Source organism: Cygnus olor, chromosome 1, assembly GCF_009769625.2.
Source record: "Cygnus olor isolate bCygOlo1 chromosome 1, bCygOlo1.pri.v2, whole genome shotgun sequence".
Taxonomy (NCBI): Eukaryota; Metazoa; Chordata; class Aves; order Anseriformes; family Anatidae; genus Cygnus; species Cygnus olor.
Window position 1 is genome coordinate 99199623 of NC_049169.1, and position 25903 is coordinate 99225525.

General features: G+C 43.1%; 2 protein-coding genes across 5 annotated transcripts in view; one reads left to right on the forward strand and one right to left on the reverse strand.

Moving 5' to 3' along the window:
- On the reverse strand, positions 1-21861 carry NAA50 (N-alpha-acetyltransferase 50, NatE catalytic subunit). Of its 2 annotated transcripts, none has more exons than XM_040572440.1 (5): positions 21507-21861; positions 8586-8719; positions 8003-8122; positions 6287-6353; positions 1-3884 (listed from the first exon to the last, which is right to left on the reverse strand). In XM_040572440.1, exons 1-5 carry the CDS (start codon positions 21512-21514, stop codon positions 3704-3706), a joined length of 510 nt encoding a protein of 169 aa, XP_040428374.1. In that variant the 5' UTR covers positions 21515-21861; the 3' UTR covers positions 1-3703. The 2 variants fall into 2 exon arrangements, with proteins under 2 accessions (XP_040428374.1, XP_040428366.1); XM_040572432.1 differs by having other exon boundaries at positions 8586-8722.
- Positions 21159-25903, forward strand: part of ATP6V1A (ATPase H+ transporting V1 subunit A) — a 30549-nt gene continuing 25804 nt past the window's right edge. Inside the window, exon 1 of one of the 3 annotated variants that reach the window (XM_040572388.1) lies at positions 21159-21292. The gene's annotated coding sequence lies outside the window, so the exon portion shown is untranslated. Of the gene's footprint in view, positions 21293-21964; positions 22076-22447; positions 22470-25903 lie in introns of those variants that run through there. The other 2 variants (XM_040572369.1, XM_040572396.1) reach the window with 2 other exon arrangements.

Below are 25903 nucleotides of genomic sequence, written 5' to 3' on the forward strand. Positions count from 1 at the left end.
TGACATAACTCAAATAGTGCACGTTTATTCTGAACGGTATTTCTAAAGAGTTTGAGAAAAAACAAAAACATGCTCCTGATGTACAACAAGGGCAATGATATAGATTAAAAATGGACCATCTTATTTGTAAAGAATTTGCTCCCCCTGCAACTTAAATTGTAACATTGAGAATGCATTTGTAAACTGCAAACAGCATACCTTTAACTAAATTTAAACTCAAGAGACCAGGGGTGGTCTCAGCCAAATTAAATCAGGAAGCAGTCGCAGATTCAAAATAAACATCCAAGTCAGCAAACACTTTACAAAACACAGACTTTGTGGATAGCAGCTGACCCTGGATTACAACACAAGGGAGAATATAACAATGGATGTTTGGGGGATCAAATTTTTACCAGACATCACAGGGCACCATCAAGAATTAACAAAATATCACATAAGTTTGTTTCAATTGTAACAGCATGTCATATTTAGTTGGCAGGTTTAACCATTAGCTGCATCATGTAAACTCAGCCAGTTTCTGTATACACAAAATAAATTCTCTCCCTTCCCCCTCCCAAAAGTGAGGGATATCTCTCCTGGATGATTCTTTTTCCCCTGTACTATGGTGTCCTTTAGTAGGAGTCTCTTTGTAGGTATCATCTTCATTCTTCAATCCATGTATGACAAAACGGGTTGCAGAGGTTCAGGAATAACACATATACACACCTTATGCTCTAAGGCTGCTAGTTGCATACCTTTTTCTTGCTACATCTTCATCCAGAACAGGAAATGCTGGTGGCTTTTTTTCTCTCCACTTAAACTCCTAACTTAAAAAAAAATGTATTTGTTCATAAGCCATTATAAGTCATCATTTTTGAGCTAAAAGGAGGTCTTGTTGCAGCAAAATATAAAGTAACTGAAGTTCTCTGCAGTAAGCTCATACTTCACACAGTTTCAGTGTCTCTGGAAAACAGCACTACAGCATTGTCCTCCTACAGCCACACAGCTGATACACTAATGCAACTGTTTGTCATTCAGAACTACTGACCTTCACTCTCATCCATGTACAGGGAACACAGCTTTCTAAGAGATTTAGATTAAACCTTGTATTCAAGATTCAACAACCGTTCTCCAGGATTAATAGCCTGGGAAAAGGAGTCTTAGATGTGTGGTTACTCTTTCTTCCACCTCCTACAATACATTTCATCAGAAGTTACAATGAGGCAGGTTTGCTGTGGAATAGGAGCTCTAAGAATCGTTTTCAGGGATACATTCATAGAACGATGGCAGCCCAAAGCAAAGAGACAGAAACAAAAGGTTAATCCAAGCAAGTTCAGACATCAGACTCGTACTTTTAAACCTGAAGGAAAACTGTCTGTGAAACACACCAATTTGTGGAAGCCTACGACAACAGCAAATCCTAAGAGTTCATATCCCCACACCCATCTACCCAACCCAAACACTTACCACTTAGTTCTAGAAGAATGAAGAGCACTTTGCTTGGCACCAGAGGCAGCTATGGTCTGAGTTACAGCTGTGCTGCGCAAACATCCTCAAGTACAATACTATCTCTCTCTTCTGCCACATACTTCTCTTGATTTGGTCTACAGATGGCCAGGGAAACTATGCTGGCATATGACAAGCTAATTGTGCTTCAGTACATCCCCCTTCTAGAAAGATGCTGGAACTGCCAACATAACCAGTGCAAGCAGGTCCTAAAAATAAGCTTTTGTCAAAAGTAGGCTGCCTCTGGCCAAAGAAACTGGTGCACAGCTTCCTGGCCAGAGTCTGCTACCAAGTGTTGCAAACACAGGTGCCCAGGCCATGCAGAGGGGCTTTTGTTGTTAGACATCTGCCCATCACCAAGACTCAATTAGTGCAAACCCAGCAAAGAGAGTAGCTGTTTCCCAGCATAGGTCTGTCCAGATGCATGCCAATAAACACTCCACACCTCTGGGAAAGTAGCAGGAATCCTGGAGCAGCTTGTATAGTCACCCCTCAGGTATCAAAGACCACACAGTGTGCAATGAGGGGTACCATCCCTTCCCTTATGACAGCTATCATCTTGAAATCCTTGGTTCCCAAATCACCCTCAAACAACTGGACAGCACCTACTAACAAGATGTAGGCTGCAGTGCGCACTACAGGTTGGAGGCTTTCAAAGTGGATGAATTCAAGATGCAAGATCAAACCTAAAAAAACTCAAACAGGAAAGGAATGCAGTTCTGTATCTACTTGGGGAATGGGGCAGGTTGGTGTTGTCTCAGCTCAGTGCACTTTCCCAGATGCTTGGAGAAGAGTCCAAGCTCAAGTTGGTACTTGTGTTGGCATATGTAAAATTGCTGACAACAGTGCGTATAAAGGAGCACTGATGTTCACACAAAGAAAGCATGAAAGGATGCAAAGCAGAGCTTAATAGAGTTTACTGTAGCTTTGAGGTTACAGTACTAGGAAGAAGCCATTCGGTTTATTTTCTAAACCCATAAAATGGTCTAGAATATGCTGCTTTCTCCAGTGCTCCATGAACACCCTCTCATGAGGGGAGAACTGCATTATTACAGCTGAAGGGGAAAAGGGGAAAAGGGGAAAAGAATCTTCAAAGGAGCAAAACGTGCAGTTTTTAAACCACCTCCTCCCGAAGGAGCACAAACACAGCAAGCCAAGCCACTCCCAAGCAAATCCAGGAGACCCATGCAAAGCTATGTGATTAGGGTCAGATTCTTACTTATGTTCTCAACCCTGCTGACTGGCTTCCTCAACCCTTGCCTCAGATTTCCTCATCTCAGATTTGTCACCACAGATTTAGTATCTGTAGCAAATTTACCTGGAGACAGGTGCTTGCCTTATGTGATCAAAGCAACTAAGATGGTCACAATCACTTTTCCCATTCCAACAACACAGATAAAACTAACTTTCAATGAGCCCGACAGCGTTTCAGCGATTTTTAGAACAAGGATCTTGCCTCAGGATTCTCTTCCTTTTTTAAAAAAAAGTTCTCTCTTGCCAACAGCAGCTATAGCTCTTACTCTGGCAGAAGTCTGCTGGGAATTTGATAAGTGAAGATAAGAAAAAATGAAGACCACTCTAAACCCTCCTCTTAGTCAGTTAAGAAATGTAGCACCAGCTTGGGTGAGGATTATTTAAAAAAAAAAAGCGCATTCAAAAAGATCAGCCCAGGCAGAGTAAAAAGGTATGGTAAAGTAGCCCGCCCTTCTCAGCAAAAGATAGAGGAAAAAGCCATACTCAAAAATATTGGGAAAAACTAAAAATACTTTTTTTGAGGTGGGGGGAATTAAGAGGAAGAATGGGAAGTACTGAAGTAACATTCAAAGGCTGGGGGGAGTAAAGTACCCTGTAGGTTATAAAAAACACGATCATGTAGGAATCAAAGGACAAGATATTGCTGTTCCTTTTCCCCCCGCCTCAGATTTACATTCTGCTTACTGAAACAGATTAATTCTCTGAAGGAAGCTTGTCATCAGGATAACCTGCTCAAGCCCTCCGCACCTCAGACTAAAGAGATCTGCACACCTCTTCCCACCCCTAGAAATAAAGATCAAAAAAAACCCCATGATCTGACAATCCTTGGAAGAAGCATTACATTTTGTTGGAGAGAGGTCAAGATAAAAAAATTAAGAAGGGGTGGAATAAAAAAAATTCAATAGGCCTCTCTTTCCTTATTTGGCGACAAGCAAGTGCAAGAAAGTGTTCATTGGGGTTTTGTTCAGTTGTCGGTCTTTTGCACATCTGTGTTCTGGCCAAGACAAGGGGCTTTGAGGTTTTTTTGCAGCACATGAGCATCTGCGGGCTCTATCCTCTTGTAGTAGTTTTTCTTCGTCTCAATGATCTCAAAGCCAAACTTCCTGTAGAAGTCAATTGCTGACTCATTGCTGATCTGGACATGCCTGGGACAGAAAGGAGGAGACAGACAGATATCAGAATTCTGTGGTATAAAATTGTGCATCCACACTGTGAACAAAGGATAAAGAACATCAGCAAGATAAGAAAAGGAGCTATCTAGATAGAGACAAATGATTGTGTAGTTCAGGATTCAAAGTTTTCATCTTCTCAATTTAATCCTGAGCTAACACAGCTCCTAGATGACCTGTGGCAATCGTTCTGAGAATTGGCAAATACTTCCCCCTCAGTAAAACTATTTTAAAGAACACAAATATTAGAGAAACTCTGCAGTATTACTGTGTAATTCCAACTTTTCTTAATTTAGAAGTGATAGATAGTTCGTAGAAATACATAGAAAGCTTCAGAGACTTTTTTTTAACTTCCTTTAGAAACACTTCTTAAATGGCCCAAAACAGTTGTCTGAGTGATGATCCCTACACAATGTAGCACAACACCAACCAGTGATTGCACTAACATGCCATTTGATATGATTTTAACTCTTTGCTCATTGCTTACTGCCCTTCTCCCCCCACAAAAAACTAAGTCAGTACAAAGCAGCCCTATGGACTTACAGATTCCTCCTCCCTTCCCTTCCCCCCAGAGTTTTACAGATCTTGCTCCAGTGTATTCCCAGAATTTGAAGGCCTCCAAAAATAACAGCTACTAGTTCTTCCTCTAAGCAACTAAGGCATTTATTTGCACAAGTTCTACCAAAAAAAAAGCTTGGCTCAGCAAAAGGTATTCATCAAATACTCCCCAAATTCAGTGGACACTGCACAAGCTCATGAATCACTTTGTCATGACAACGTGCTGCATAACCATAGAACCAAAGCAACTCCAGAAGTAACAGCAGAGCAAAACAAAAGATGTTAGTGTCAAGTCCAATAAACACCAAGTATCTAAAAGCGAATTTCATAACAAATTTAGCCAGTGATATCAAATTGGGTGCCTACACTGCATAAGTATGTTCAGTCTGTAGGGGCACAGGTGACAGAGCAGTAAAACCAACGGGCCAATCAAAGAATTTTGTTGTGCCCAACTGTGGGAGCTATTTATTATCATCCTAGAATCCCACTCTGGCAAACTGAAAGAAGGATTATGAAGGATTTTTTTCATTAAAAACAGCAAACAGTTCCTCTGCTGTGCACACAGTAATGTGCAAAAAAGAAAGCCTGTGCCAATTAGCAGGCATCTGAGAGAGAATTCATTACCACTTCCTCTGAGAGAGGAGAACAGAAATATAAGCCAAAAGCAGCTTTAATCACACTCCTCTTTAAAATACCTGCTCCTCTTACAGACTGGACACAGAGCTACACTAGTAGAGGATTTGCACCTTCTTGGCAGAGTAGAACTCAGCTTGAGGAGAAAGTCACTATTTACACTGATATCAGTGTATGAAACACTCCTCACTGCACATCTTCAGTCCTGGTAAGAGCTCAGGGTACAGTTCTGTGGCAGCTTAAGTGCATCTAAGCCACGGCTGCTGTGGGATTACCCCCAGGAGTGTCCAGTGCCTGTGCTGGTACAACCAGGCAGTGACGGGCAGGGAAAAAAATGGCTCAGAAGTGATCTGGTTAAAAATGCATTGGCTCACTTGGTAATCACACAGATGCCAATGCACAGGAAGAAGCAGAAGCGTGTAACCAGCAGTGAGGGGAAGCAAAACTCTGGCATCCGTGGATTTCAGGCTCTATTTCCATTCGGATCTATTAGGATGGCAGTGCCCTCTCAAGCAGCCCAGTCCTCTACCCTAGTACCCCACATGTTGGTATCATGTCAAGTGCTTATGTAGATATGTGGCTGATTTTTTTTTTTTTTTAAAACAAACCAACCAACCCCAGAACCAAAATGCTAAAAAACAATTTTCCCCAGCTGGGTCAGGTCACTGACTAAGTTTACTGTGTTGCTGCACAAACAGCTGACCTGTCACACCACAAGAATGGGAATAAACAGTCAGGCTTACTGAGTATGAACCTAGAAGGCTTGCAAGCACCTGTGCTGACGGTCTAACACATTAACATCATAAAAGACAGACAGCGAATGCCTCAAAACTACATGCAAGACTTGCATTTTTTTTTACTGTAGCATTGTCCTCAAATGGAAAACTTATCACTTTTTCTTCAAATCATGCAATGTAATTATTTTAAAGATCATCGCTTTATAACTAAACTACTTTCAAATTCAGCAAATTTAGAGAAGCTGTTGTAAAGCAAGCAAGCTCTTGGTTTTCTCTGCACCACACAGACAGCTCAGAATACAATCCCCCGCTTTCTTGTTAGCATTTACAAAGAAAGATGTTTCATGACCCCACTGAAACAGATGCTAAAATGCTTTTGGATCTCCCTCCCTGTGTTCCCAAGTACACCTCAAATTCTCTTGAATGTATGGGTGCAACTCATTTACTTACAGATAGATGTTGTCAAAAGTGCCATCTTTTTCACAGATGTTTAAGACATGATTCAACATTTTAGTTCCTGCCAAAAAGTAAAGAAATACTTAACAAAACCAGAAGCACACAATCAGTAAGAGCTTTCTTGAGCAGGAGCAGGTTAACCATAGGTAGGCTAAAATGAAAGAGCATGCACTGATGACATTGGCACTATGTTCTAAAATCAGAAAATAAAATTTAATATGGAGATGTCTTCTGTGAGCACCAAAATTTGAAAAAATATCAGTTGTAAGAAATACATGTTGCAAAGCCATCACTGTGAATGAGATACTCTTATAATTATAAATGCACCAACTTTGAATAAATCAACTCTCTAAATAGCTTATGATTCTTCTCCACTGCTGCGTTCAGAAAGAGATTACTAGAACTAGGAAAGGCAAATAAAATATGGTATACAAGTACTTCATCTTTCTGTACACAAAATTCCACTCAATTTTATTCTTTATTTCTCTGGAGAAAAAACAGCCCATAAGCACAAGTATAAAGCACCTTATCTAAACACAAGCTTCAAGGTCTCAAACTTGGATAAAACATGGTCAAAACAATGTATAAACTCGTGAGAGCACTGCTAAGTTTTTCTGACAAAAACCTAGTAAAGTTTAAAATAGTTTTCTTGGTTTCAGGTTTTCAAAGCAAGTAGCTAATACCATAAGGTTTTGATTAACTTGGTCTGCAGATTTGCAGCATTGAGAAATACTCATTGCTGTATAGACAGAAAACAGGTACTACCCCTGAGTAGCAACAATCAACAGTGGGAGAAGAATATAAAAAATTAGCAAGAAGCCTTCATTTAGAAGACTGAAGAAGTGACCCAATGAAGGACAGCTGTGTTTCCGGGCTCAGCAATACAAAAAGGTTGTTAATGTACTTGAAAGCATTGAGAGGAAGGGAACAATGCTGGTAGAAGGGCTGGACACATGTCCTGTGAGGAGAGGCTGAGGACACCTGGGTTGCCTAGTCTGGAGAAAAGGAGGCTGAGAGGTGACCCCACAGCCCTCTGCAACTCCCTGAGGAGGGGAAGCACAGAGGAGGTGCCGGCCTCTGCTCCTGTCACCGATGATGGGATACATGGGAACAGCACACCACTGTGCCAGAGGAGGATCAGACTGGACGTTAGGGAAAACTTTTTTAGCATGAGGGTGGTCAAACACTGGAGCAGGCTTCCTGGAGAGGTGGTTGATGCCCCATGGCTGTCAAGTGCTCAAGAAGCATTTGGATAATGCCCTCAGCAATATGCTTTAACTTCTGATTATCTGAAGTGGTCAGACAGTTGGACTAGATGATCTTTGTAGGTCCCTTCCAACTGAACTACGATATTCTATGTGAGTTGCATATTGGCTACGTACCTCTGAAAAGTTGTTTCATGGTATCTCTATGCTTCAATTTTCATATCTATAGAAGCTGAGTGTTTACATCACAGGATGATGTGATTAAAAGAATCTGAAGTACTGAATTAGAAAGTTCTACAAATAAAGTCAATTTTTGAAAGGCAAGAAAGCAAGAGCATGTCATAAATCATTCTCTCCCCAATGTTCCTTCTAAAGAAATCATTGCTCTGGAAGTGCACGATCTTGGGCTATCTTGGTTAAAGTAGCAAAAACTAGAAAAAGGAATTTCAGTAGCTGCACAGAAATCTTGTTTCTTTGAACACTCAGACACAAAAGAACTCCTTACCTATTCCTAGCCTTCGGTAGGGTGCCAGGCATCCAAGTGTCATGATGTACAGTCTCTTCTGGTTCTGGGAGTGATCCACCCTACAGCACACCGCTCCCACTGCAATATCATTGAAGTAGGCTACCAGGGAGAAAAACAAAGCATTATCAGTCACAAGACTCAGACTACACATGCAACTCTTTCATTTAAGCCCTTTATCTTCCTTCTTTCCCTGTTGCTAATTCCCCCACCCAGATAAAATCAGATTGTAGTCGACACTGAGTGAAATTACCAGCGGTGCTCTGACACAGTGGCTGGTTTATTTCAGTTAAAACCAACTAGCAATGACTTCAGAAGGTAAGCTGGCTGCAAACATCAAGTTTTCTGCTGTAACAGAAAACATGTCTATTCCCAGTGAAATGCAAGCTATTTAGAACACAAACCCTTTGAGATTGGTACTGTAGCTTTTTAAGGTTCCCAAACAGTTATTTCTCATTATGTTAAACAACATAATAGAAGGATCTGCAATTCAAAACCGTTAAGGACAACAACAATGAGCATTTCTGCCACCACAGCCCACAATTACTGGCAAAAACATTTGTACCTAATTTGGCTAGTTCGCCAACCTCCAGTACATCCTTGTAGAACTTGTCATTGTAGCTCACAGGAAAAATGACCTGGTTTAGCCTCTTCAGCTGCTTAATGTTGTGTGGTGTCACATCTCCCAGCTCGATCCGGCTACTGGAACAAACCAAAACATGCTTAACATCTGACACACTCCAAAATTCCTATGGACACCAAAAATGAGTTACTTTATGTTTAGAGAACTGTCCTGTCTAAGAATCAGCTCAATGCATATCTGAACTACAGTGTTCATACAATCAACTCTTTTGTTGGTAGCTGATTTAACTCAAAAAACAGTGCTATACAGTCAGAAGTTTCTCAGGCCACACTTAACACTCACATACTATATAACGCATGTGTTTTATTCAGTTGGCAGACAGCAAAACATTCAGGAGAATACTTACCACTGTAGGAACATTACAATAGAGAAATAAATCTTGGGAGTGACAAGAGGCTAGATAGATACCAAGAAAATGAAGTCTTCACCCATGCTTCAAAGACAGCCTTAATTCTACCACCTATCAATATAAAGTTTATGCTTAGACAAGTTGGTATTACACATCTGTCTCTAAAATGCAACAATACTGTGTGCAGCAGCAAGCTCCTATTAAGCCTGTTAATATGTAAGAGTGCCACACGCATCAATTATGATCAAAGTCATTCTTCCTGTTGACTGAGAAATACAGACTTGAAATACCAGTACTGCGATGAATTATGCTGAGAAGAAGCATTCCAAGCTTTTCCCTTTTATGAGGCTAACTTCCTGGTAAAAACACTGCATCATATCCAGAAGCATATTGCAGAAAAAAATAGTTCATAGTCCCCAAGCCACTTTCTTTGGGGGCAGGCAGTCAGTTTTAGCAAGGACTACTAGAATGAAAAATAAGAGAAACTAAGCAGTATCTTTCTAAAGTAGTAATCAGAAGATGCAGGCAGGAACAAACCCAATGCATACAGAGTTAGAAATATACACAATTCTACGTTCATCTGCAACCCTGCTTTACAAAACACACAGGCAGATTGTTTTCTGCCCAAGCACTGTTAAAGACGCTGTTTGCTACTTTTTAAAAGATTTACATGTTTTCAAAAAAGGCAGTTTTATGAGATCCTTGTATGCCAGTCTTCAACATTACTTCGAGTAACGTGTAGCTGCTTTCCATCTCCAACACCTTTTGTGCCTAGTCAGCTTGTTGGTTTTTTCAAATAGGTTGATGCCTAGGGCACAACAGCTCAGTTTTATTTACATAACACAGTAAAGCAAAGAAGAGATAATCAACAGCATTTTTCCTTCAAGAACTGTACCAACAATGCTGAGCATAATCTTGTCTGCTTTATTAACTGACCTCAATTATGCATCAAAAAACACCTTAAACAATTAATACTCCAGGTACCATATCAGTTTTAGTTGCCACTACCAATGATGGTGATAGATATCCAATGCTTTCCAGGCAGTTATGCAGGCTACAGAGCAATTAACAGAAAAAAAGCTACAGGAACAGAGAGTTTAACAATTACTTCAAGAAGCCTAACTTGCCCTCACACCCACCTCTCTCCTTTTCTTTTACAGCAAGAACCACAGCCTCCTGTTCTGCAAAGCTATTTCAGCCTCACGCACCAAGGACCACCACTGCCCGCTCTGACACAGATCTCACTCTACCTAGTGAGCCCTGCAAAAGAGGAACAATTCATAGGCAAGGCTTAGCTTTTGGAGAACCACCAGGCCTTAACTAATGGACTAAGGAGGAGTGTGTAGTTCTCCATCAGACTAGTATGTTCCAGTTAATTATCCTAACCACAAAGAACTAATGATGGTACTTGCATATTGAACTTTGTATTCAGCAAAGTCTAACATTCCATTACGTATTTACCAAACAGATTAAAAATCCTCTGGTGTCAAGCATCTCGTGCCAGTATGGGTGCCTACAGATGAACAGGTGAGTGAATTTCTTCCCCTCCCCCCCCCCAATACAAGGGCAATTTCTAAAGCATGAATGCTTGTAGTTCGCTCCTGAGCTCTGCCCTGTTGCACAGAAATCTCTCAAGAGACGTCTCACCAGAACTGGACAGTATATTCTCCAACAGCGATCTCAGGACTGACAGAAGAAAGCAGAGTTTCTCCATAATCTTACGCTTTACCTATGCCAACATACCCAGGCATACTAAAAGCAGCAGTGGGATATATCACTGAAGTTTCTAGCTACAAACCAGTATGCTTTGCTCAAACAGTAAGCAGTATCCATCTTCCATGGCTCCTACTGCCACCAGCCCTTTGTTTTACAACTTCTTCCACCTTCTAGATTATTTTGCTCTCAATAGTAAGATTCCTTTCTTCATGTTTCATCACTTGTGCAAGCCCTTTTTAGAACTATATTCCAACATGAAGCGCTGAGCTCGTAAGGGATGATTTCCTCACATCGCAGAAGTACTGCACGGTAAACAAGCATGCTATCAAATGATAGTGAAGTTATTAGACAGTGAGGTAACTAACACTTGTTTTATGCCCAGCTTGGCACAGCTGTTCAGCCTAGCATGGTAGGGTTTCTTCAGGCACACAGAAAGCAACTTGCATCCTTGCCTCATCCCAGCCACCTTTTCTCAGAAAGGGCAGGAATTAAACCTTAACACGTGAGGTTCCCACATTTATTAGTGTCCACGAGTGCTGTGCTCAAGTAGAACGCCTCAGTAGTCTCATACTAGGTGCAAAGAGAAGGCCTCTTTTGCTGCAGCCTGCATCAGAGTGGAAACCAAAGGGAGCAGGTCCCACCTGCCCAGCTAGATCAGACTAGCTGCAGAGCAGACGGTCAGTAAGAGAAGAAAAAAACCTCATTCATACTCAATCCCCTGAAAGCTTAGACCACTTGTCCAAAAGATTGAATAATACCTTTTTATTTTTAATGTATCACCATGGTTAACCAGCAGATCCAAGGTTCAGTAGATCACTAACACTAACTAGCCTGAGCTTTTACAATGAATTCACGGTGAAGTTATTGCGGAGCAACTCCCACTTTACACTTTGGCAAGTCTCCAACAGACTACTAGCAGGTAGCATGCGCTTGCTGATATTACTTTCAAATTAGTCATTGATGAAGCAAGAAATCAAGCATTAGAAGACAGTGCGCCAGACACTGAAGTATTTCTGATGAAATCACAGAAGGATCAGGATATCTTATCAAGGGCAGTTAGGATTGAGATGTCTGAGAAAGACATGGCCTTCCCCAAAAAGGTTCCAGACAGGAAAAAATGAGTAAGTAAAGGCAGAAGGAGAGTTTAAGGCTGCTCATAGCACCTGAACCAAGACATAACCTCTCAAGTGGTCAGGCCAGAGAAACAGTTCCAGCAGCAGGTGGCCGAAGTGTGCTGCTGACCAATTTCCTTCCTATAGCCCCTGGGCTCCCCACCCCTCTGTCACCACTTGCCTCCTGCCATCTCCTCCTGCCTACTTCCTCTGCTCTGTCACTAGCTGTTTCCTCCTGGGCTGAGAATTGCGGCAGGGCCAGCAAGTTATCCTGGAGGATAATATGAAAGAAGTTTGAGAACCACCACGGGAAGCATAAATCAATATGCTAAGTACATCTGTTTAAATATTATGTACTCAAACCATAAATTACGTTAATGTATAGCACTAGCTGATTAAATCAACACCACATCTATTACACACCTTTAATAAGTAAACTAAATGAGCCAATGGAAAGGAAGACCCACATCATGAGAGTTCACTTTGCTGGAGGACAGCACAGCAAAAGTGCCACTGGGGCCTCAAGTAAAAACAAGGGAAAGCTTTCCCTGCTGCTGAAAGCAGCGCTCTTGCTGTCCCCAAGCCACTCATTTCCACCCTTTTATTGGCACAAAGGTTTGTGCAACAATGTGGTGAACCAACCCCAATTAAAAGTAACTTAGCCAAAGAAAGAAAAGTTTAGTTTTAACCCACATCAGTCCCCCGATTGGGTTCACCACACAAAGTCTTCTGCCAACAGAGGAAAAAATCTGCCAGAGGCAGAACTGCTTCTTGAGCAGAAGTGTTAGCTTACCCCAGTTTAAACTGCTTCTGGAAGAGCCGTGCAAGAGGAGCACATGGATAATTCAGTGAGTAGATGATTTTGTGCTCTACCTTATCACGTATGGAACAGTGTGCACTTTGTCATGGATCTTTTGAGGCTGGGGTTGTTTTAAGTCCTTAGTTTCAAAGTACACCACTTGGCCACACCTTTCTTTCCTCTAGAGTAATGGTAGTAGCTTTTCTATTACTTTTTTTTTTTTAAGAAAGCTAGTTACAAGTAGACCTGTTTTCTCAAGTTAGTTTCAATCAAACCAGTAACAAATTTCCTGTATCAGTTACAGTTTGATTAGGCCAGTTCTGTGTATTCCAGCTCAGCACAGGCCATACCACAAATACCTATCCTTTACTGTTGCAAGGAAAAAAAAATACATCATGAGCTCAAATTATCATGACAGAACCTGAAGGACTCAGAAGGGACCTGTCCTTCCTTAAGTTATTTTGTTCTATTATTCCAACAATATTCTTAAGAAGATACAGACTTATTACTGTCACCCTGTATCTCAAACAACACCCCATGCAGGCGGCAACAGTCAAGGGTATTCATCTTCAGTGTCCCAGCTTCTGGAGCACTGCAGGCCCAACACCCCATGCAATTAGTTTTAACAGGGAGGAACAAGGGACTCGTGGCTCATCATATCAGGCCTCATTATACACAGTGCTCATCTAGTACCAGCCCCTGAAGCCTTAGACATCTTCCATTGCAATGCTGTTCCCAAGTCATCATTATTCTCATAGTCTTTCTTTTGATTTCCACCCTGAATGTATTCAAGTCCTACCCATATGCTCTTCTGCACTGCTCATTTGCTTCAGCAGTTGATGTGAGGCAACACAGCCCACCCCACAGCCTGGTTTCTCAGACAGCTACCATGCCCTCTTTCAACTTTCCTGATCCTGACCTAAAGCCAAGATCCCAGCCTCCTTCTTTATTGCTCTATTGTCATTCTAGCTCTTCTCTGCACCCCTTCAGATTAATTTTCCTTAAACACGGTTGACCAAAACTGCTCTCAGAACTAAATGCAAACTGGCACCTTGTACAACCCCACTAGCTTTTCCCCGTCTCCACTGCAAGTCTTTTCCTGACATATCCTAGGACTACACTTGCATTTCTCCCAACTGCAACGTACTGCAGTTCAGTTGCTGAGAAGACACACACCCAGACTTTGCTGGTGAGGTGAGCTGGTTTCTGGTGCACAGCAACGCCACCCACTACGTCAGAGCAGAGTGAAGCGTGATTCACAAAATCCCGATGGATGTAGGAATTAAGAGAGGTGACACGGAGTAGTTACTGAAACTGGATCCATGCCCAGAGCATGAGCACCAACACTCCTGCTCTTGCATGCACTGCCCTGAGATCCTTCAAGCACTTGCCAGAAAAAAAAAAACACTTTTTGCAGGACCAAATGCAATCCAATTAATTATACTGCAGCAGCATGCCTCTGTCCACAGCCTTTGTGGCTGCGATTTGCGAAGAGTCTACTTTTCTAATAGTGGCTTAAATTCAGACTGGAAGTAACACAGGTTAAGCAAGATGTTAGCATTTCCATATGCTGTAAGGCTCTATAGTAATGCAGAACTGCTATGGAGGATGATAGCTCAAAGTCAATTTCCAGAGTTACAGTTTGTGAGGAGAAACTAATTCAGTCACAGGGAACAGCAAGCATTGGACATCAGTTTAGAGCAGGCATCAGGGAAAAAAGAGAGAAAATCTGAGTTTCTTCATGCTGTGCGAACCTCAGTCTCATTCAGCTTTAAATTGTGCAAGTCCCTCCCCAGAGGGATGTGCTTGACTGAAACAGATCTCTGTGTAACTGATAGCTGGGCTCAGGCTTATTTAAAGCATCTGGCACTCTATATTTAGCAGAACCATATCTGCAACTCACAAAATTTACTGAGGTACAGTGGAAGATGCAGGAGAGGGAGCAGGGGAAGAAGAGCGCCCGAACAAATTAGAGGACTTCAGAGAAGGCTTGTCACCCACTAAGCAGCCAACTAGCTTTATTGCTTCTATTTTGGCTTCCAAGTCAAAGCAGGAGTCTAGACAGGATAATCCACTCCCATAAAATAAAACCAAACCAGAGCTATGAAAGCTATAGACCTGAAGGGTGTGGCTTTGCTCAGATTCAGCTCCAAAGCCAAAAGAGCCTCTCTAGATTAAAAAAAAGCAACAAAAAACCAACCAGATGAGCTGTCTTGCTAGGCGCACAAGTTAGTCTAGTTCTTGTGGGCAGACCAGTATGTTTTCAATTATCTAGAAGATCTGCGGGCTGTAAATCTGCTCTACTTCACTTGTCAGAAAACCAGAAGGGTAAGTAGAAGCCTAACATGCAAAAATTCTTACCGATTTGCTTCTGAGCCCCTGGTCTTCTTTAGCCCCACTTACTACTGAGACCACATATTCGCACAACACCTGATACCTTGCTGGAAGCTACCCCCAGCTGGGTGCTGGGTTGTAAAAAGGGACAGCACTGGATACAAGAAAGCTAAGTAGTTTTAGAACCAGAATTAACAGAAGACTTTGCCCAAGATGTGCAATTCAAATGGATCTAGATGTGAACAGATTTCACTGACATGATGCAATTCCACAAGACATACTCCAGACCATCCTGTCCCCTCTCATTTATTACAGAAAATACACGGTGCATTTCACTCCATTTTTCTTCATTATATTTGGACAATTTGCTCTGCTTCAATCTAGAAAATTTGACCATTGTACAAAGGACTGGCTGGTCTTCCAATGCAAGAAGAAGTTGTGCTAAAATAGCCCCACAATTTTCCCACCTTAATTCTTTTCTTTGATGTATTGAAGCTCAAATCTACATTTTGATCTCCCTGTCCCCATCCCCCCCAAAAGCAAACAAAAACCCTTAAAGTGGTAGTACAATCATGAAGAGTCTCAGCTGTCTGATTATGCAAGAGCAAGGGGGAGACAATAAGGTCATTTCAACAAGTGTCAAAAATAAACTTTCCCAAGAAAATTAAAAGTTTTCTCATTCTGCAGCTGGACACAAAGAACAGGAATCGCCACACACAGCTGGCAGAACTTCCAAACTCCAAAATAATAGCAATAATTAATAGCTGGTCTAGAACAGAGAAGCAGCCATGCATACATCACTTAGTAGCCCAAACCACTTTGCTGCTTCAAAGCACCTCATGAGGTAAAGGCTTATTGTGTTACCTGACCCAGGTGCATCAAAGTAAGGTGAAAGAGGAAACAGCTTGCCTGTGATCACACAGCAGATAAAGAACTGCCAGAAATCCTAACTCTCCATTGCTGGTCTAACCACTCTCCTCAGTCAGGTAAGCTCACAACCACATCCACATTTTGAACCAGGATTCCAGTCAAAGCAGGAATCCTTCACCAGTTTAGAATAACTTAAAATTAGTTTTGTGGCTCTACTACCAATATCCTGGGACTGCTTACAAATTACAGCCCCTTTCCATACCATCAATATCCCTGGCTATGAAAGTTATAATCCTTATATGCCTCAAGAAATCACAAACCTCCACTAATTAACATCCATGAAGTACTTAACGATCCTCAGATGAGAACAGTGGTTTACCTTCAGATTCAAAACAGAAGTGATGCTGGGTTCACAAAGTGCCTTATTTACATAACTGAATACCTCAGAGAGGCTTCTTGTACTTCTGTTAGGTAACAAACTTCTCCACAGAGAACTATCAGACAAACTATTTCTATAAGTTGCCAAAACACCTTTCCTCACAAACCATTCATGGTTTGTGGCAACATGGCAACTCATTGTGGATCTCCTGTCCATACTTTGGATTTTAATCCCAGATATATAGTTATTTCAGGTGTTCAAATCACATAGACGCATACTGTGAAAAACCAACAGAATGTGCTATCAGTTTTATGTGCTTAACTTCAATATTTCTAAGGCAACAATCACTGTAAGCTCCTAACTTATGAAGCACAAAAGGCTGTTTTCTTCTCTCATTTTCCTAATTTTCAAGAAGAATAACATGATCTCAAACAAAAAGCTTGTGCTTAAGAGCCACTTATTAAAAACAAAAACAAAATCTCCTTTAACTGCAAATTTTAATCTGATTTGTGATCCTTACTGGCAAGAAATTTCAAGCACCAAGTAGAGAAAAGTGCCCCAACCCTTGAGTTGCTGCCCTGAGTCTCCCATTGTACTCCGAAGAGCACGTAATACAATGGTGAGATGAGGGAAATGGGCAAACTTTTCAGGGGTTGAGATTCAAGTCTGCTAGGGCCAAAAATCAAATGGAGCTTGGGAAAGAAAGGGAAGAGGGATGAGGAAGGTCACATGAGCTGAGGAAGCATTTCATACATCAAGATCTTACCGCACTGCACAGCGTTCTCAACCCAAAGAATAACTCTGCCCCCAGGAAAATTCAAATATCTTAATTTTAGCCTCCTAATGAGATTGTTGTGGAAGCGGGTTTGGTTCTATTTTCTACAAAGCCTCATTTCCTTCCCTTAATGAATTAATTCAATATGCTTTCTTCGATACAAATACAGTTACCCCATTTCAATGCTGTGCTTCTCTGCTCTCAGGTCTTCGAGTCCAGGAGCCTCCAGATAACCAGTAAGTCTTCTATGCATAGACTGCTCCTCTCTTTTTTCTTCCCCTCCGTCCCCACCTCCAACCTCCCTCCTGGCAAACTTTTGCTCCTCTGAAGCTCCCAGGAAGAACACATGGGTCACTTCTTCCCTTCACCTCTTTCAGCAGGAAGCAGAAAGTAACCCTGACATCGCCTGCCCCACTTAAAGCAGAAGGGATGCAAGGGACCGCTGCACTTCTCTTTTATCGATTCCCAAACAAATACGGAGATCTGACTTCTCCTGTCCTTCCCTCCTCCTCTTCTGGGAAGAAATATCTAGTGCCTTCTCAGATTATTGGTCTGAACACTTCTAGTATTTGCCAAATGGGCAGGATTTTAAAGTTCTGAATCATTTCCACTTGTATAAAAGTATTTATCTGGCTCAACCATCACCCATTATTCCCCATTTTAGTGGGAAAGGAGGATGCATCATTTCTTTTGTCTTCAGGAGATGGCAGCAGAGTCTGTGGCATTTGGTGACTAACTAAAGATACATTTTTCACAGGAGAATTGCCCAAACTAGCAAGCCCATACATACACGTAAAAAGAACTGAACGGTCAAACTCCACTCAAGAACAACGATTAGGTTGTAGGATGCTTTCATAAAAAGACTACAACCCTAACTCTTCTTTCTTCTCCTGCCAAAGCTTCCTACTTCATGGAGCGCCTTAACCTGGTTAAGGAATTAAATTCAAAGTGGTAAAAGTTATAAGTTCAGTTAAAGAACCTATAGTAAACTGCAGAGTTTCAATAAGCTGATTTAGAAGAAATTAAGCCGATTGTAAGCACGCTCGAGGCAAGGTCTACATTTACTAACCAAGAAATTAAGTGCAGAAAATACAGCTCACGCTTGGACATTTCTAGGTTCAGAAAAATCCCGAAACCAAACACTGATTTTCAAGCTCAATTACCTTTTTTGTCCTGCCTCCAGTACACGTGACAATTCAGCAGTTTTCTCATAAACTTGGAACTTCCTCCCGTATACGTTAAGCTTAGCGCTGTGCCTTGCAAATGGAAACAAGTCAACAGTTCTGCACGAACTCTGTAATGCTAACTCGGTGGGGGGAGGAATTCCCTGTTCTTGTGAGAAACACGTACAGCCTCAGGGCCTTGAACGGTTTGCTGCTTGAATCCAGGCAAAACAAGCAGAGATATCAGAGCTCACCCATAACTGTTCACCGTGTTTATATATACTATTGATACTTTTCTGTTATGCCCAGCATTCCCCAGCTGCGGTGCCACTTGCACAAAGCCAGCTAGAGGAGTGTGAGCCCGCAAAGCCTCTCAGTTACGCAGCTCCCTGTTGCAGCAGCTGCTGTCTCTGTACATCTAGTTACCAAGACGGGACCCTCAGGGACTATAAAGCGTACTGAACTGCAGCACCCACAAGTTTGGGAGCGGTCTCCTGGATATTTCTTAAAAGCAGCGGTACAGCACACGTCACCCAGCTCCCTACTTCAGCGGTTTTTCATCACAGCCAACGTCTGCTGGCACATGGCAGCACCACAAGCAGTTCCCAATAAAAGAAGGGAGAGCTCCGGTCCATGGGACAAAACGACACCTGCATGGGAACACGTGCCTGGGGCCCTACTCGTAGCATGTGCTGCATGCTGTGTGAGCTGATGCTCCCGCGGGTAAAAGCACGTGACAGAGCACACATGTCATGCACTGCACCCCTCGGGTGGCATGGCTTTGAGAGAAGGGCAACAGGGAAAGGCTGGAGGGCATCCTCACTGGCTTCATCTGAACTGACACAGGTCAGGAAAGCACCCTTACAATAAAGGCATCGGAAGGCCACAGACAGCAACCAGCTCAAGAATCAGTACAAGATTTTCTGTTTTCTGTCCTTAAAAGCAATAGCATAACAACTGTAACAAAAATACAAAACTATTGAGCAACAACTGAATCAGCCCTGCAAAACCAATAAAGCACAGGGAGTATCATTTACATCTGCTCCACAAAAAGAGCCAAATTACTACAGGCAGTAAAACTTGAATCCTTACCATTGCTATTTTTCCTCATGCAAATACGGTTCTAAAATAGATTTTCAAATTCCAGAACTAACAATAACAACATTTATGAATAAATGACAAAGATGAAATGGACCTCTAGAGATTCATCAAGTTCACTAACAGAACAGTGAATTATCTCAGTTTTCCAAATCACATCTGAGAAAAAATGGGAAACCTAAGTCTCCTCCTAAATCCTCATCCTAAAGATGAGAGAAGAGCAAACATAATACCAAGTAACACAAAACCAGGTGGGATATAATAGCAATTATCAAGCTCAGAAGCTGGTATTTAGCACATCAATTAAGAAAAAAATCGTAAGCAGCTGAGAAAGTTTTAAATGAAACAAAACTTTCACCTTCCCTGAACTCAGAGGTCCTCTGAAAAAGAGGTCACCTAATCTCACATACCTGGATGACAGAAACACTACAGTCTGCTCTGTGCTATTAACAGCATTACGTTGAATTTGGAGAGCAAAGAGGGCTGCAAGCAACACATGCTGACTACACGGTCTCTTTTAGATCTGAAATTTCAAAAATGTCAGTGAATTCGCTAGTTGCTTTCCTAATTCTTTCTCTGCCAAAGTAGACTGTTCATAATTACAGCTGATGTTATGGGTCTCTGTGCTCCCAAAATTATCTCTGTGCTTTGTGGTGTGTGTTACCATGCAACATATGCACTCCCAGAGAAAATGCGCTCAGATGGAGTTAGTTTGTTCAGAAGAACTGGTCACAATTTTGGATTAAATACTCAAGACAGACCGGATCTCTTCAAACAACACAGTAGTTTCTATAAGCTGGAAGCTTTATCTGAAGCCTTAGATCTATTTTGGGATCTATCTTCTGAGAGTACTTGCTTTTTAGAGATCTCCTCTGATCTTTGTAGCTTGACAAACAATTTGCTTTTGTTTCAGAGTATCCCTATGTAATTTAATGTGTTCCTTCTGCAATGCTCATCTAGCCCTTTCATTGTATTGAAACTCAGTTATTTTTCAATTTGAGTTCTATCATCCCATTTGCCTCAATCTGAATTTTTAGAGAACACCTGGATTCAATATTAAGATATTATCCCACACAAGAACTGGCTGCACGGTGCTAACAGTGCTTTGACAACACGTGAACATGCTTTGCTCTTCAAAGACATGAAGAAATACCAGAAAAGCAGAAATATGCAAGCATGGAACCTTAAGGGATTCATTCTCAAACCACACTAGTGATAAAGCTGCCTTTAAGTGAAAACAAAAACTTAAGCACAGCTGGGTGCTCTGGGAGCAGAAGAGGGCTGTGGGTTCTTTACTTCCATAGTTTTTCATATTTAAAAAAATAAGTAAGAAGTCCTGAGCAGCACAAGCAAGGCTGAGCCCCAGCCCCTAGTGGAGCACGGCAGCAGAGCAGGCAACTCGGGCTGCAACCTGCCAGGAGACCTCAGAAGCTGCTGCCTGGCCTGGGCAGCTCAGCTGCTCCGTTTGGCTGATGGAGGGTGGAAGGAAAACACATCTCTTGTGTCAGGAGCACTGCTGAGCAAGGATCACGTCCCCACCACCATCTTCACCGAGCAGTGCTACTACACTCCTCATGAAGCCCATCATTTCAGCTGTTAGAGGGCCCTTTTTCACCTAGGGCACCCAGGTGAATAAAGGATTTCCCAGGACTCCAAGCACAGCTATCTAACATAGCTGGCTCATTACTTTTTCACCGCAGTCATTGCTAAGCCTTTCTACTGATACTCACCAGCCACTCACAACACCTGAAGCTGCTTATGAGCTGTAAGAAATGGCAAAGTACCTGCTACCAAGCAACCTCGCTGCGTGACCTCCCCCCCGCTACTAATAAGCTAAACCCCTTACCATTTCTTAGCGAAAGCTTAAGAGCCTCAGCTTCCATTCACCCTGCCTTAAGCCGCCAGACTGGAATAATAACACCCAGCCTTGCATAACGCGGGCTTCAAGAAACAGCTGCGGGAAACTTGTTCCGCGTATGGGAAGGAGCGGAGGGGAAGGCTCGCGGCCCCACACCGCGGGCGGCACCCAAGCAGGTAAGCCCTGCGCAAGGTCACTCGGGCCGCTGGGCAGGGAGAAGCCGGGTGAGGCCCTCGGGTACCCGCAGCCAGAGGCGAGCGGGGCAGGGCCGCGGCGGAGAGGCGCTCCGGGAGCCAACCAACGGAGCCGTGAGGGCGTTGGGGGGCCGTTAACGGCCGTTAACGGCTGTGGCGGCGCAGCCCGCGGCTCCCTCAGGGAGCCCGCACTCACCCCTTCATGGCGCGGCCGGGCCTGGCCGTTACCCGCCGTCCGCGCTGGCTGCGTGCACGGCCCGGCGGCGCGGCTCGGGCCTCGTCTTCTTCTTCTTCTTCTTCCTCCTCCTCCTCCTCCTTGTCCCGGGCTCGTCCTGGTGCCGCTGCCGCCTGCTGCCCCGGCCGCTGCCCGTCGCCTCCCCGCCCCGCGGCCGCTCCACATGGGCCGCTGCTGCCGCCGCCCGCCCCCGGCGCCCCCTCACCTCCGGCCGTTAGCGCGGCGCGTGCGCGGCGGGGGCGGGGCTTTCGCGAGTCGCCCGCGGTGATTGGCGGAGGAGGAGGACGAGAAGGAGAAGGGAGGGGGGGAGGAGAGGAAGAGGAGCGCGCTTGGCGCCGCGCGCGCGTGCGGGGGGTCACGTGGCCTGCATGGAGCTGGGCGGGGGGGGAAGAGGAGGAGGAGGAGGAGGAGGAGGGGGGTGAGGGAGGGGAGGAGGCAGGGGAGAAGGGGAGGAGGCAGCGGCGCATGCGCACGCGGGCTGCCGTCAGCTGAGCCGGGACGCGGCCGCTGCAGGGAGCGGGGCGCCGCAGGTGAGGATCGCGCCCCCCCCCCCACCCCCCTCCCCACCCCCTCCCGCCTGCCCCCGCCAATCCTCTCCCTTCCCCCGCGGTGTGTGTGTGCGGGGGTCCCTGTCAGGTCCCCCAACGGCCGCCAACGGCCGCTGGTGCCCGCCGCCGCCATGATGGCCCGGCCTGGCGTGTGGGGGCTGTGGAGCTCCAGTCAGCGCCGGCCCGACGGGGGTGCCCGGGGCGCTTCCCCGCTGCGCCGTGAGGGCGTTGTGGCACGGGAGTGCTGCTGCCAGGGCCCGCCGGTCGTGTTTTGGTTGAAAACGCTGCTGGTGAGTCCAGGGCGGTTTGTATTCCTGGCGCCAGGGGTGGAATCTGAGCCCAAATGAGGTGATCCGCCCGTAAAACTCGCTTAAAGGTGAGATAGGTCTGAGGTGGCTTTGTTCCGGGTGACATTCACATCGCTAGCCGTGACCCTCAGGTATGTGACACGTATGTGTCAGGATCTATCCGTTCAAAGTGATTTCTTCTACAATTTTATTAGCTTCTCCTACTACAAAATACACAATTTATACTCCAGCGGGGAATAAAAGCAGTTTGGTGATCATTTTATTCGTTGTTATGCAATACTTCAACAGCACACCAGTCATTTGATCTGTCACAGTATTTAAAATGCTAATGCTACTTGATGAAGTGGAGAGGGAAAAGGAGGAAAACCTGCTGACAGCAAGCTAAAGCTGGTTCATGGGCCCACCCGTTTGTAGCGCCTCAGGGAGCATGTGCCAAGTGTAGGTTGGCATTGGCAAGTGAAAGTTTGAACAACTACAAGGCAGACCCTTAAATTATTGTGTCAGTTGCTGAATTTGTACTGACTTAGGCACTCCACAGACCTGCAGCAGGTGAAGGTTTGGCTTGTCTACACAGTACTTTTAAAGGTGTTTTCGATGAATATCAAGCATACGTATTTAATGGTATCTATGTTTTATTGTTTTCTAATTAAGAATATGTGACTTGAAGTCAATGTCTACAGGTCTTTGAATACCCCAAAATCTTGCAGATTATTTTTACTATGCTTTTCAGGTTATTAAGTCAGGTCTTCTTGACAACTATTGTGTTATTGTATGGCAGAAAAAACTAGTATTAATTCCATAATCAGGAGACAAAGCATGGCATTAATGATAAACAACCACAAGCATCAATTTGATAGGGTGGGGAAGGAGAAATTAAGACGAGGCCGGAAAATGTCAGCTGACATCAGCTGACTCTTCAAATGGGGGTTGAAGTCTTGTGTTGCAGTAGTAACACAAGATCTCAGTTTCCTGAAAATGCACTCTTCCATTTTCCAAATCAAGAGCTATTTTCTACAGATAGCACTGCTATTAAAGTTCATCCATGAGTGATTAGTACTACTTCCTTAATTTTCATACCATCTTAGCTTACATTTAACTTTTATTTTGATCTGTGTTAACTGCTTTATAACTCAATATAAACTTGCAAAGTCTGTAGGCTTCAGTGTGCTTCAGTCTTTTTTTTTCCTAGTATGACTTGGAGCATTTATCTTCCAGATGCACATGGGTACTAGCATTACTCATGGTCATCTGAAACAGCTGTAGACCAGCAGATTACTAGAGAATTCCCCTGGAGATACATTTAGATGCACCTTGGTCCTCCTTTTGTGTTTTGATATCACGATGCTGCCTCTTCGAGTTCCCAAGCCCGTCAAACTCCTGCTTGTGTTTTTCCCTCATGCTTGCTTGTTCTGAAGCTATGTTCCTAATTAGACATCCCCAGTCTTTTAGAAAGAGTTGAAAGGATTACAGGAGAACTTAGTAGATCTGTTTGATTACTTTGGTGTTGACCAAAAAATGTTGCATGCTGTTGCTGGCCAATAATAGCATGCCTTTTTTAATTTTTATTTATTTTTTTAAACTAAATTGCGTGGAAAAGTATTAGCACTTATACAGAAGTTATCACAAGGAACTGAAACAGATTTTCTTTCCCCAATACTTGTATCATTTCTTACAAAGAAAAGTTTTTGTTTTTTTTTAGATTTGGAAATATTGAGGTATTCTTGAACAATGGTATCCACATGATTTTTTAGAATGGAACACAATCAAGGAAAACAGGTGATTGGAACAACTGGGATATCATGCTTGTTCACTCTTACTCACTGTCCTCAGGCATGTGACTTCTTCAGCCTTCCAGCTGGACGGAGAGAAATGGGGATCTGCTCCAGCTCAGGAAGCTGAATGAATCAACCCTTTCTGTCTATACAGAGACTAAGCTCGTTCTTCAGTAGGTGATTACCTACAGATCCATCATGCAAAACTGGCTTAGGTTGGATCTTCTGGATGTCAGCACTGTATCTTGCCCTTGTTATGAAAAAGGGCTTTTTGTGTGTGTAATGTCATCATCGTCCCCCCCACCTTTGAAAGCAGAAGACTGAGCTTATACTACTAAGCTATTGGATTTGGTTGTATTTCATGGCAATAAGTTCTACAATGTATATCTGTTATTTTTGTTCTGGCTAGCTTATCTCATCTCTGCATGCATTTATTTCACCTGCTTCTGTCAGATTCTCCTAAACACCTCCCACTTAGAACAACTGACCTTTTGCTGACAGCTTTTTAGACTTCTTTATATAATTTACCTACTATCTAATAGCATCATTTCTGTATTGAAGTGATACACCTATTCTGAAACTGGTTAGAGATATATGGATAAATCCTGAAAGTCATAGTCTAGCTGACTTTATTACTATCATTTAACCAAATAGCAGGTGAAAATCACTCTTAGCTGCTGAATTTATTTCCTAGGTCATCACTTTGGTTACTGCACTGGGCTTGTCTGACAGTAAATTTCAGTGTCACTGCTCATTCCAGAAATAGTTTGTCTGACAGTGATCTAATGCATGCGTGGTAGCTGTCGACAGTTCTTCTGTCATTGTTCACATCATTTTGGAGAGTCCATTGTGTCTGTTCTAAAATGTTGTAATCAAGAAGTACTAAAACTAGTATGAGAAGCTGCAGTCATGACCATGTGTCCAAAGCACTGGGCCGCTTACATTAACATTTGCTTTTTTGCATTACTGAGAAGGATAATTTTGAAGACTGTTGCTGCATCAATTAACAACTGAGATTTTTCCTGCTAGACCGTTAAACGAACTGAAACTCATGCTGAAAGTTGACCTGTTGCAGATGCAAGCTCCTAAGGGACAATGGTGTTCCTAGAGGGTGCCTCTGTAATGTGGAATTCCATCTTTGTCCTTCCTAATCAGATGAATGGGAGTTTTGTGGCCAAGTTGAAATGTTGGTGCATTGATGAGTTTCAGGGAATCACTTATTCCAACTAACGCTTCCTTCCAGCCTGCTTCCCAAGAAAAATGCAGAAATCTGCCCTGTAGAGATGTAGTGTTTCCTTCACTGTGTTGCATCTTTGGGATGCTGTGAACTGTGCTCAATGGAGTGCTGTGGTTGCTGCTGTTGTTTAAGACTGCATAAAAGATAGGTGGTCTGAACATCTGTGACACTGATCAGCTTTCTGTGCCCTAAGCACGAGCAGTGGTACTTCTGAGGTCATCATCATGGTAGAGTGCTATGAGGGATAAAAAGATTATATGTAAAGGCATTAGTTTTATGGGCATTGAACTGTGCCTTTGTTAGAAAAGTTTAGTATAGCTTTCAGTTGTGGTTTCAGTTGTGCGAGTTTCCTAAGGGCCTGAAGAATTACTTGCCTGTTTTTTTTAATATTTTAATCTAGCAAATAATACTGCATCTTCCAAGAAGTTCAGTTAGTGGGACAAACGTTTGGTCCTTCTCATCATTACATCATTATTTCATTTCTTACTGCAAT

Excerpts from the sequence above, each read along its gene's own strand:
- NAA50 (XM_040572432.1), bottom strand. Across the intron at positions 6,354-8,002 it reads CTACCGAAGGCTAGGAATAG|GAACTAAAATGTTGAATCAT; the intron begins GTAAGGAGTTCT and ends ACTTTTTGGCAG. Across the intron at positions 3,885-6,286 it reads ACTTTTGACAACATCTATCT|GCATGTCCAGATCAGCAATG; the intron begins GTAAGTAAATGA and ends TTTCTGTCCCAG.